The sequence below is a fragment of the Salvelinus sp. IW2-2015 genome, unplaced genomic scaffold (genome assembly GCF_002910315.2).
Source record: "Salvelinus sp. IW2-2015 unplaced genomic scaffold, ASM291031v2 Un_scaffold3536, whole genome shotgun sequence".
NCBI classification, from domain to species: domain Eukaryota; kingdom Metazoa; phylum Chordata; class Actinopteri; order Salmoniformes; family Salmonidae; genus Salvelinus; species Salvelinus sp. IW2-2015.
The window spans coordinates 77615-88916 of record NW_019944816.1 but is presented as its reverse complement, the minus strand read 5'-3'; the positions used below and the strand labels follow the sequence as shown (position 1 = coordinate 88916).

General features: G+C 40.8%; 1 protein-coding gene across 1 annotated transcript in view; it reads right to left on the bottom strand.

The window, feature by feature from the left end:
- The window catches only part of LOC112076049 (gastrula zinc finger protein xFG20-1-like), a gene marked incomplete at its 3' end in the record, with an annotated part of 18906 nt that extends 8206 nt beyond the window's left edge, over positions 1 to 10700 (bottom strand). Inside the window, exons 1-2 of the mRNA XM_070441160.1 lie at positions 10411 to 10700; positions 3189 to 4009 (exon numbers count right to left, since the gene is read on the bottom strand). Of these exons, the coding sequence (XP_070297261.1) occupies positions 3189 to 4009; positions 10411 to 10582 (993 nt within the window). The remainder of the gene's footprint in view (positions 1 to 3188; positions 4010 to 10410) is intronic.
- Between the last annotated feature and the right edge of the window lie 602 nt (positions 10701 to 11302).

Sequence of the window (11302 nt, the reverse complement as noted above, 5' to 3'; positions counted from 1 at the left end):
TTAAGGATGTTGGTAGAGCTCTGAGACAGGATTGTTGTCGGAGGCACCAGATCTGGGGGGTACCAAAAAGATGTTCTGCAGGCATTGAAGGTACCCAAGAACACAGTGGCCTCCATTATTCTTAAATGGAATTTAAAAAACCACCAAGACTCTGTCTCCTAGAGCTGGCCGACTGCCAAATGGCAATCGGGGGAGAAGGGCCTTGGTAGGAGGTCACAAGAACCGGATGGTCACTCTGACAGAGCTCCAGAGTTCCTCTGTGGAGATGGGAGAACTTTCCAGAAGGACAATCATCTCTGCAGCATCCACCATCAAGCTTTTATGATAGACGGGCCAGACGGAAGCACAATTCCTCAAAAAGGCATATATATAATCTACCTCCATGTTTCCCCAATGTGTGACAGGTGTAAACTATATATAATCTACCTCCATGTTTCCCCAATGTGTGACAGGTGTAAAACCCTAAGAGATAGATAAAGGACTCATCTYTGTATCTGTGACAGCCTCAATGGCRCTGCYCATGCTATCTCCATTTTAAAGTAGTACATTTTCTTCTTCGCGATTGGCTGATCCCTCCTGATGCCCTGGTTGGATGACCCAACAGATTCTGGATAAAGACCGGATTGTGAATGCTTACCGGACTGTCCTGTTGTTGTTGTCACTATCATATTGTTGTCCTATTGTAGTTGTACGTCTTAAGCAATATTCCACTGTGTTTTTGTGTTGTATTGAACTATAAAATACATTCATATAAAATATAAATATTTCAAAATAAGAAATTGTAACACAGATGACTCCTGTTAACTGCAACGGTTAGGGACTGATGTGACAGCATGCACTAAACTACAGAATGCAGTTATAAGGAGATTTTACAAATCATTTTATTGAGTTGGGACTGAAAAACACTGTAGTATACTTAAAACCGAGTTTGCACTTCTACAAAGTGTACTTACGAGGAGTCGACTGTAAATCATTACTTCCCAAAAGATTCAAAACAATATCATGAATAAGCAGCATTAGGTCAAAATGGATGAGAAACACTTTTGGACAGATGGAAGGAAGATATATTCTGGAAAGTATATATTTTCCATGTATCAATAACCACTCTCTCTTCACCTGAGAGATACTCTAAAACAAAAGGCCCAGGAATTCCTGTTTTTAATAACGTGAAAACATCCGACAGAACAGCAGACCTGTGAGMTTCCTACAATACTATTTCCTGTTTAATCATTACATCATCAATTTCAATCAAATCAAACTTTATTCACATAAAATGTTGAAAAACATAACGTATATCTGAAACCCTCCGTGTGAAATTATAGGCAAATGCCAAACGTCCTGCACGGTGTTGGGCTGTAAGCACAACCCCCACCTGTGGACTTCGGGCCCTCATACCACCCTCATGGAGTCTGTTTCTGACCGTTTGAGCAGACACATGCACATTTGTGGCCTGCTGGAGGTCATTTTGTAGGGCTCTGGCAGTGCTCCTCCTTGCACAAAGGCGGAGGTAGCGGTCCTGCTGCTGGGTTGTTGCCCTCCTACGGCCTCCTCCACGTCTCCTGATGTACTGGCCTGTCTCCTGGTAGCGCCTCCATGCTCTGGACACTACGCTGACAGACACAGCAAACCTTCTTGCCACAGCTCGCATTGATGTCAGCCAGGAAGCATAGGAACTGAGAATTGGTCTGTGGTCACCACCTGCAGAACCACTCCTTTATTGGGGGTGTCTTGCTAATTGCCTATAATTTCTATTCCATTTGCACAACAGCATGTGAAATGTATTGTCAATCAGTGTTGCTTCCTAAGTGGACAGTTTGATTTCACAGAAGTGTGATTGACTTGGAGTTACATTGTGTTGTTTAAGTGTTCCCTTTATTTTTTTGAGCAGTGTATATAAATCCCTTATAGTGCCTTTTGGCAAACTCCAAGGGGGCTGCCACGTGCCTTTTTACTGAGGAGTGGCTTCCGTCTGGCCACTCTACCATAAAGGCCAGATTGGTGGAATGCTGCAGAGATGGTTGTCCTTCTGGAAGGTTCTCCCATCTCCACAGAGGAACTATAGAGCTCTGTCAGAGTGACCATCTGGTTCTTGGTCACCTCCTTGACCAAGGCCATTCTCCCCCGATTGCTCAGTTTGGCCAGGCAGACAGCTCTAGGAAGAGTCTTAGTGGTTCAAAACTTCTTCCATTTAAGAATGATGGAGGCCACTGTGCTCTTGGGGACCTTCAATGCTGCAGAAATGTTTTGGTACCCTTCCCCAGTGCCTTGACACAATCTTGTCTCGGAGCTCTATGGACAATTCCTTCAACCTCATGGCTTGGCTTTTGCTATGACATCCACTGTCAACTGTGGGACCTTATAAAGACAGGTGTGTACCTTTACAAATCATGTCCAATCAACTGAATTTTCCAAAGGAAACATCAAGGATTATTAATGGAAACAGGATGCACCYGAACTCAATTTTATTATCACATAGCAAAGGGTCTGAATACTTATGTAAATACGTAAAAAAATATTTTAAAAAGTGGTAAAAAAATTGTAAAAAACAGTTTTCACTGTCATTATGGAGTATTGTGATGTCATTATGGAGTATTGTGATGTCATTATGGGGTATTGTGTGTAGATTGAGGACATTTTTTATTTAATCAATTCTAGAATAAGGTTGTAATGTAACAAAATGTGGAAAAAGTCAAAGGGTCTGAATACTTTCCAAATGCACTGTAAGTCAGTTTATGCCTCCTTAGGTCCATCTTATGATTGAAGCCTTTCCCACAGTCACCACAAATAAAAATGTATCATCCTGTGTCTGAATGTCAACAGTTAGGTTCCCCTTGACACCGAAGCTTTTCCCACAGTCACCACAGCTAAACGGTTTAGACTGTTTCTGCGTGGTTAGGTTCTGCTTGAGACCGACACTTCTCCTGTGTGAGTCTGTAAATGTGCAGTTAAGTGCTCCTTGCGAATGAATCCTTTACCGCAGTCACCACAGCTAAATGGTTTCTCTCCCGTGTGAGTCAGTATATGCCTCATTAGGTCCCCTTTCTGGCTGAAGCTTTTACAGCAAAAAAAACATGTAAATGGTTTCTCTCCTGTGTGAGTCAGTTTATGCATGGTTAGTGTCCCCTTCTGACTGAAGCTTTTCCCACAGTCACCACAGCTAAACGGTTTAGACTGTTTCTGCGTGGTTAGGTTCTGCTTGAGACCGACACTTCTCCTGTGTGAGTCTGTAAATGTGCAGTTAAGTGCTCCTTGCGAATGAATCCTTTACCGCAGTCACCACAGCTAAATGGTTTCTCTCCCGTGTGAGTCAGTATATGCCTCATTAGGTCCCCTTTCTGGCTGAAGCTTTTACAGCAAAAAAAACATGTAAATGGTTTCTCTCCTGTGTGAGTCAGTTTATGCATGGTTAGTGTCCCCTTCTGACTGAAGCTTTTCCCACAGTCACCACAACTAAACGGTTTCTCCCCTGTGTGAACCCTCATGTGCCTGGACAGATGTCCTTTTTGTTTGAAGGTCTTGCCACAAAAGGGCCAGGTGCAGGTTTCCCCCATTATCGGGTTCAGATCCAATGGTGCGCTGCTGTCAAGTCCTACTGGGTTTCTGCTTACAGCTGAGCTGTGGCTGCAGGCAATGTTCTGATTATCTAGAGGATCACAGAGAATGTCAAGATCCTTTAGGTGGGTCACAGTGACAAAAGGTTTGAGATCCACTGGTTTAGAGTGACTCTCTCTGTTCTTCACAGTCTGGGTTTGGGGAAGAGTCAAGGACCAAAGTGGGTCCTCCTGATCACATTCCCTTTTCACACAAGGAGGAGTGAAATCGAACTCTATGATATCAGGCTCCAGACCTTGAAGCTGCTCTTCCTCCTCACTGGTCCTGAGTTCCTCCTGTTTCTCTTTAATCTGTGTGGGCTCTGGGTCCTCCTTCCCCAGACTGGGGCTCCACTCCTGCTCACAGTGCTGCTGCTCAGGGGGAACCTCCTCTTCAGAGACAGAGAGCTGCAGGGAGTCTGGAGGGAAGGAGAGGAGGAGCAGAAATTTGAATCACACAGGTGACGTGTAAATCTCTATGATCTATACAGCCTTTAGACGTGCCTGAGTGCAGATATCTAGGGCCAGCTTCTAGACAGAGACTAGGTACCAGTTTATTTATCCAACATTCCACTCCCTGTACTCCATGTCATGTGCCAAAAAGACTGGCCTTTCTGCCATCTTCAAATATGAACATTCTATCATTAACGAGCTGGAGGAGAACAAAGTATTTAATCCTGATTCAACAACCCTCAGCTATCCTCCAATCACAACGATTATGCAAATATTGGAACTCACTTTTTTCCCCCTCCACAGAACATGTCAGTATCTGGTTGCTAAGCAACCGTTTTGTTTGTCCAGACGAAACAGTCTGTTAAAAGTTGCTAGCTTACTTCTCAAACTAAATACATACTGCAAATCCAACCACAAAACGTCTTAGTTTTAATTTTAAGCATCAAAATACAAATAGATCATCAAGGACAACAACCACTCGAGCCACCCCGCTATCATCCAGAAGGCGAGGTCACTACAGGTGCATCAAAGCTGGGACCGAGAGACTGAAAAACAGCTTYTATCTCAAGGCCATCAGACTGTTAAACAGCCATCAACATACAGACTCAAATCTCTGGCCAATTTAATAAATGGACTTAATAAAGGTATCACTAGTCACTTTAAATAATGCTACTTTAATAATTTTTACATATCCTACATATGTATATACTGTATTCTATACCATCTACTGCATCTTGCCTATGCCGCACGGCCATCGCTCATCCATATATTTACATGTACATATTCTTATTCATCCCTTTACATATTTTTTATTTAACCAAGTAGGCTAGTTGAGAACAAGTTCTAATTTGCAACTGCGACCTGGCCAAGATAAAGCAAAGCAGTTCGACACATACAACAACACAGAGTTACACATGGAATAAAAAACATACAATCAATAATACAGTAGGAAAATCTATATACAGCATGTGCAAATGAGGTAGGATAAGGGAGGTAAGGCAATAAATACAGCTTGGTGGCGAAGTAATTACAATATAATCAATTAAACACTGTAAGATGGTAGCATGTGCAGAGGATGAATGTGCAAGTTGAGTACTGGGTGCAAAGAGCAAAATAAAAAATAAAAATATCAGTATGGGGATGAGTAGATTGGATGGGCTATTTACAGATGAGCTATGTACAGGTGCAGTGATCTGTGAGCTGCTCTGACAGCTGGTGCTCTAAAAGCTAGTGAGGGAGGTAAGAGTGTCCAGCTTCATTGATTTTTGCGTTCGTTCCAGTCATTGGCAGCAGAGAACTGGAAAGAGAGGCGGCCAAAGGAAGAATTGGCTTTGGGGTGACAGTAAGATATACCTGCTGGAGCGCGTGCACGGTGGGGTGCTGCTATGGTGACCAATAAGCTGAGATAAGGCGGGCTTTAACCTAGCAAAGACTTTAGATGTACCTGGAGCCAGTGGGTTGCGACGATATGTAGCGAGGGCCAGCCAACGAAGCATACCATGTCACAGTGGTGGGTAGTATATGGGCATGTGTGACAAACAGATGGCACTGTGTAACTGCATCTAATTTGCTGAGTAGAGTGTTGGAGGCTATTTTGTAAATGAACAATCGCCGAAGTCGAGGATCGTAGGATGGTCAGTTTTTACGAGGTATGTTGCAGCATGAGTGAAGGATGCTTTGTTGCGAAATAGGAAGCCGATTCTAGAATTCATTTTGGATTGGAGATGTTTAATGTGAGTCTGGAAGGAGAGTTTACAGTCTACCAAACCTAGGTAATTTTGTAGTTGTCCATATAATTCTAAGTCAGAAACCGTCCAGAGTAGTGATGCTGGAACGGGCGGGCAGCGATCGGTTGAAGAGCATGCATTTAGTTTACTTGCATTTAAAGCAGTTGGAGGCCACGGAAGGAGAGTTGTATGGCATTGAAGCTCATCTGGAGGTTAACACAGTGTCCAAAGAAGGCAGAAGTATACAGAATGGTCGTCTGCGTAGAGGTGGATCAAAGAATCACCACAGCAAGAGGGACATCATTGTTGTATACAGAGAAGAGAGTCGGCCTGAGAATTGAACGCTCTGTGGTACCCCCATAGAGACTGCCAGATGGTCCGGACAACAGGCCCTCTGATTTGACACACTGAACTCTATCGGAGAAGTAGTTGGTGAACCAGGCGAGGCAATCATTTGAGAAACCAAGGCTGTTGAGTCTGTCAATAAGAATGTTGTGATTGACAGAGTCGAAAGCCTTAGCCAGGTCGATGAATACGGCYGCACAGTAATGTCTCTTATCGATGGCGGTTATGATATCGTTTAATACCTTGAGCGTGGCTGAGGTGCACCCATGACCAGCTCTGAAACCAGATTGCATAGCAGAGAAGGTACGGTGAGATTCAAAATGGTCGGTAAATCTGTTTGTTAACTTGGCTTTCAAAGACCTTAGAAAGGCAGGGTAGAATAGATATAGGTCTGTAGCAGTTTGGGTCTCGAGTGTCTCCCCCTTTGAAGAGGGGGAGACGTGTGTATAAGGTAGTTATTGTGAAATTGTTAGATTACTTGTTAGATATTACTGCACGGTCGGAACTAGAAGCACAAGCATTTCGCTACACTCGCATTAACATCTGCTAACCATGTATATGTGACCAATAAAATTTGATTTGACTTGCCTAGCTAACAGCTAAATGTTTGTTTTTGACTGTTATAAATTGCAATTCTATTTGAGGCTCCACATATTGTCATGGAAAATATGGTGTGTATTCTCCGGAAAAAGTGTTTTACTGTAGCATTCTACTGAAAATGTTATAAATACCAGAATTACTATAATATCCTCCAGTATTCTGTGTGTGCAACGTTTTATGATATTGTGGGTGCTATACCATTTGGGTTTGAAGTGACTTGGACATGCTTTTTTGATGCATGTTGCCATAGCACCTACCACTCCCATTGTTTCACTTACAGTAATGCTACATTTATTTATTATTTATTTTTCTGCATTTATCAAAAGTCCCATCGGGCAGCCTGATTTCAGATGTGTCCGTGTAAACAGGATTATTAGGGAAATTGTTCTTCTTGCCAAGCATGTAAACATTTTAATCGAACTATTATATTAATMTGACTATTCACAATTRTCGTATTATTGTGTCCATGTAAACTTGTGTCACTTACAGTGATGCTAAATCTGGGTGAGTAAATAAAGAAAACAAAGCCATATTTTGGTCAATGTCTCTCAGGATCTATAGATKAATCACTTTTTTTGTCAATAAAATTAAGTATACCACATAAATATGACAAAATGTATATTTATTTAAACATTATGAAAATAAATGATACTATAATCAAATGATGGTAAATCAGCTTTTTAGTACTAATGTGGATTGTACTATGGATAAAAGCTGCACATTATAGGCCACAAAAGAGAAATGTTTAATTTTGTTCATAACATGCAAATTAACTATGATTTTGCAAAAGTTTTTGTCATTTTMATTTTCAGATAACATTAATTACATGTCTAATGCCTGCTCTGATTGTTGATTTTTCCAATAGTTTCTTATTGGGGTCAAAATATGTTGGTAGCTTTAGGGTTAAAAATCTATTTAAAAAAATGGGGAGTACTGTTGGCTAGCCTAAACAGTTGAGTATAACTATAGCTAGCAATCACTAGATCTAGATACACACCTAGCTTAATATTGGACAAAAATTAGCCTGTTACACCTTAGTCCAAGGACCTTCCYTACATGTTCTGTTTAAACGGTGAATTGACTCTTGAAGCCAAAACACCCAAACACTCCATTTAAATGTGAATCGATTCTCAATTCCGGTCTGGTTCTAGAAACATAAATCCCTCTCCTTTCATATCACATCAAAATCATTTCACAAATGCAAAACACACACTTCCTCTACACTGTTAACAGTTTCAGCCGACAGTATTTTTTTTCAGTGGCATCCGTCTTCCATTCATATTTCATATTTTACACACAGGTGTTATGAGAAACAGCTAATTAGCTCAAGTAATCAACTCTGGCTTGCAGTTCAAACTTATAAAAAGACACACCCTCGTCCACTTACCCTCGCCTAATGCCCTTGGGGGAATCACCATCGCCATCTTGGCGGGCGGTCTAAATCATTAGACAAGCAAGGGAAGTTTGCAACGTAAGCCCCTCAGCTGTCGTATTTAGTCGAGCTTGCGTGTGTACAATTATGTTCACTCCGGGGCCTGAAACTCCCCATAATTCAATTTGCGACGATTGTACATCCGCTAAGAAAAGACAGCGAAAATGTAAAAACAATGGAGAAGTCAACATACAAGTGTAAGTAAAAACGAATGGAAATAAGTTTGAAATTGTGCTACTAATGCACATGACGGCACAAACACACCCCGTAAAAAGTATTTTGTTTGGTTATCTTTTCGAAATTGTAGAAATATAAATTTTCCTTCAGAAGTTCCAGCTAGACAGGCTAACGTTAGTTAGCTAATTAATTTGCTAGCTATCATACAGTAGCTGTATATTAATAATTCTATATTTAATAAGTAGACATTCACTCAATTGACTRGCGCATATAAAACACCCACAAGCTACTGGTGGCTGAAAACACAATCATCACGGGATGAACGAGTGACGAATTTCCGGCCAAGGGAAAATTTCTCGGTGAGCCAACTTGTAAATGCTGAGTTAAAAAAAAAAAAAACACGTATTTATAAGGAATTCTTATCACTTTACAAGGTCCCTGTAACACCTAAAGATTTTGCAATTGTTTTAGATGCCATTCCCTCAGGTGTTGCTTTATTATTCAGGAACGTGTCAAGACCTGACCCTCAGAGCCTACCTTCCATTGACCCTGTTGACTCATCAGTAGGAAAGATTTGTTTCTCTTTTGTTCCATTCAACAACAGAGCGGTACGAACCTTGTTTCAGCAGGAAGTTGTATACCTTATGCCATGCCTTATTGGAATGGATTTATTGATAATATCTGTTGGGGAAAAGTTTGGATGTTGCCACACACATACATACTTGTTAACAAAATTAAGAAAGTTTCCTGAAGAAGTTTAAGAAAAACGAATTGTACCTTTTGTAATGTCCACCCAGAAACGTTGTATCTTTTTTGGCATTGTATCATTTGTAAGGAAACTGTGGCAAGACATCAGTAGATTTATAATTGAACACATTTATGAAGATCTTACACTATTGTGGAGAGATGTACTGCTTGGATTCTTTACCTAAGATAGAAATAAGCTGMAACAATTTATGTAATAAATGTCATTATTCTTTTGGCCAAATKTAATATTCACAAATGTAAATTTACAACAAAAAAAAMAAWWTTCTTACCTTACAAAAACAAATTGAACTATATTCTAAGACAATTAAATACTCTACTAACAAAAAAGGTGTTAGAATTCTAAGTGTCTGTATGTCCCTTAAGGTCCTTGTGTAACGTGATATTGTACCCCCTAGCCCTATTGTCCTTTGTATATTAATGATATATACTTGTGTTCCMACATGTACTTCCTGTATTGATTTGTTGTTAATACATTTTATTTTATGATTCCTTCCTCCCTCGCCCTGTAAGTGTATACTCGTCAGACGTCATAAAACGTCGTCAGAAGTGTACACTTAATTTGAGGGCAGAGGGGATAGGGTGTGTCTTAAGTGTTTGGACAGCAGCCTCCGTCTTTCGTCTCTTTTCCGTGAACAGGCGCTGGGGGGTCGATTATTCTCAACCAGGGGCCAAAGTAAAGTCGGCTCAAAATAAGTGACATAATTAAGCATGTGTTGTTGGCTAATTTAGTAAGGTTCTGTGATTGCTTTTGATAAAAACTAGTTAGAAAATGCAAACATTTATTTTACGGAAAATATATGTTGTATGTTTCTGAATGATGCGCCATGCTACATTGTCGACAAAATGACCGAGCAGCGTCTTTGTCCGGTTCAACCAGGGCCAGCATAAAATAACTCCCTCATGGAGATATGGCGTTGTGAAAACATTAACCCTATAAAAAGGTATCAATTTAACATTGTGTATTTCTCGATGATATRAAAGATAAGGTCCTTATGCTTACAAAACCGTACCGCAAGTGATGCGTGTTAATGTTCMTAAACTCCCCTTACTGAGAGTCACGATCAAAAGCTACATAGCCACAGAAATAAGAATGATTCGAACGAGTGTCCCTATTCAAGTCAATTAYGGTATAATGTTTGGATGGCGGCCATTACGAGTGTACACATARGAGCACAGCAGGGGGTATATCCAACAATCTGTGCTGTGATTTGTTGAATCAACTCAAATGACATTACAACAAATGCATCCCCATTGCATGAGCCGCATCAGTTGCAAGCCCGTTCTATTCATTCTTATTTATATGTTCATAGCTACGTACCTATTCTAGATAACGTTAGTGGTATATCTGGTGTGATCCGCAGCAGTCTCCGTAGCCGATAATTCTCCTCCTGGTACTCCACTACCGTTTTCTCAACTGCCCCGACAATCTCCACAACAGCCGCCGTTAAACGCTCATTTAAAAACACACTCAACAACTGTAGTTTAGACATTTTMAGTCGAATGAGAGTTGGGTAGCCTATTTAGTAGAGTCAGTTGGTCTTTCTTTAYTCCACACAGGGAACGTTGACAATCAAAACAAGTCGTCTCCAATCCTACTTCCGTGCTCTAGTCAAGGAATTTTAGAAAATRCATTTTATTCTAGTGGGTGGTGAGCCCAGAAATGCACAACAGCGCCGCCAGCTGGATGGGAGTTTACTACTGTGTAAGGCAGCCTTCAGACCCGTAGTAAAAGGGAAACAATAACTACGCTTAGACAAACAGTGGTTATCATACAGGTGCGGCCAAATATATTGGTACCTTTGCACTTTTCTTAAATAATTAACTATTTCTTCTAAAATAAATTGAAATTGAAAAAAAGTTTGTCTCCACACATTAATGTATTGTCAACATTGCATAACCAATTTTATTTTTTGTGTGTGTGTGGGGGGGGCTTAAGTTGACCCTTAAGTCCTTAAGTGTCTTTAAGTGGACAGAACTTATTGAATCACCCAGCCAGAATTTATTGACTGGTCCTACTGCTTAATTCACAGTAAAAGCCACCCCTCATAGCCTGGTTCCTCTCTAGGTTTCTTCCTAGGTTTTGGCCTTTCTAGGGAGTTTTTCCTAGCCACCGTGCTTCTACACCTGCATTACTAGCTGTTTGGGGTTTTAGGCTGGGTTTCTGTACAGCACTTCGAGATATTAGCTGATGTACGAAGGGCTATATAAAA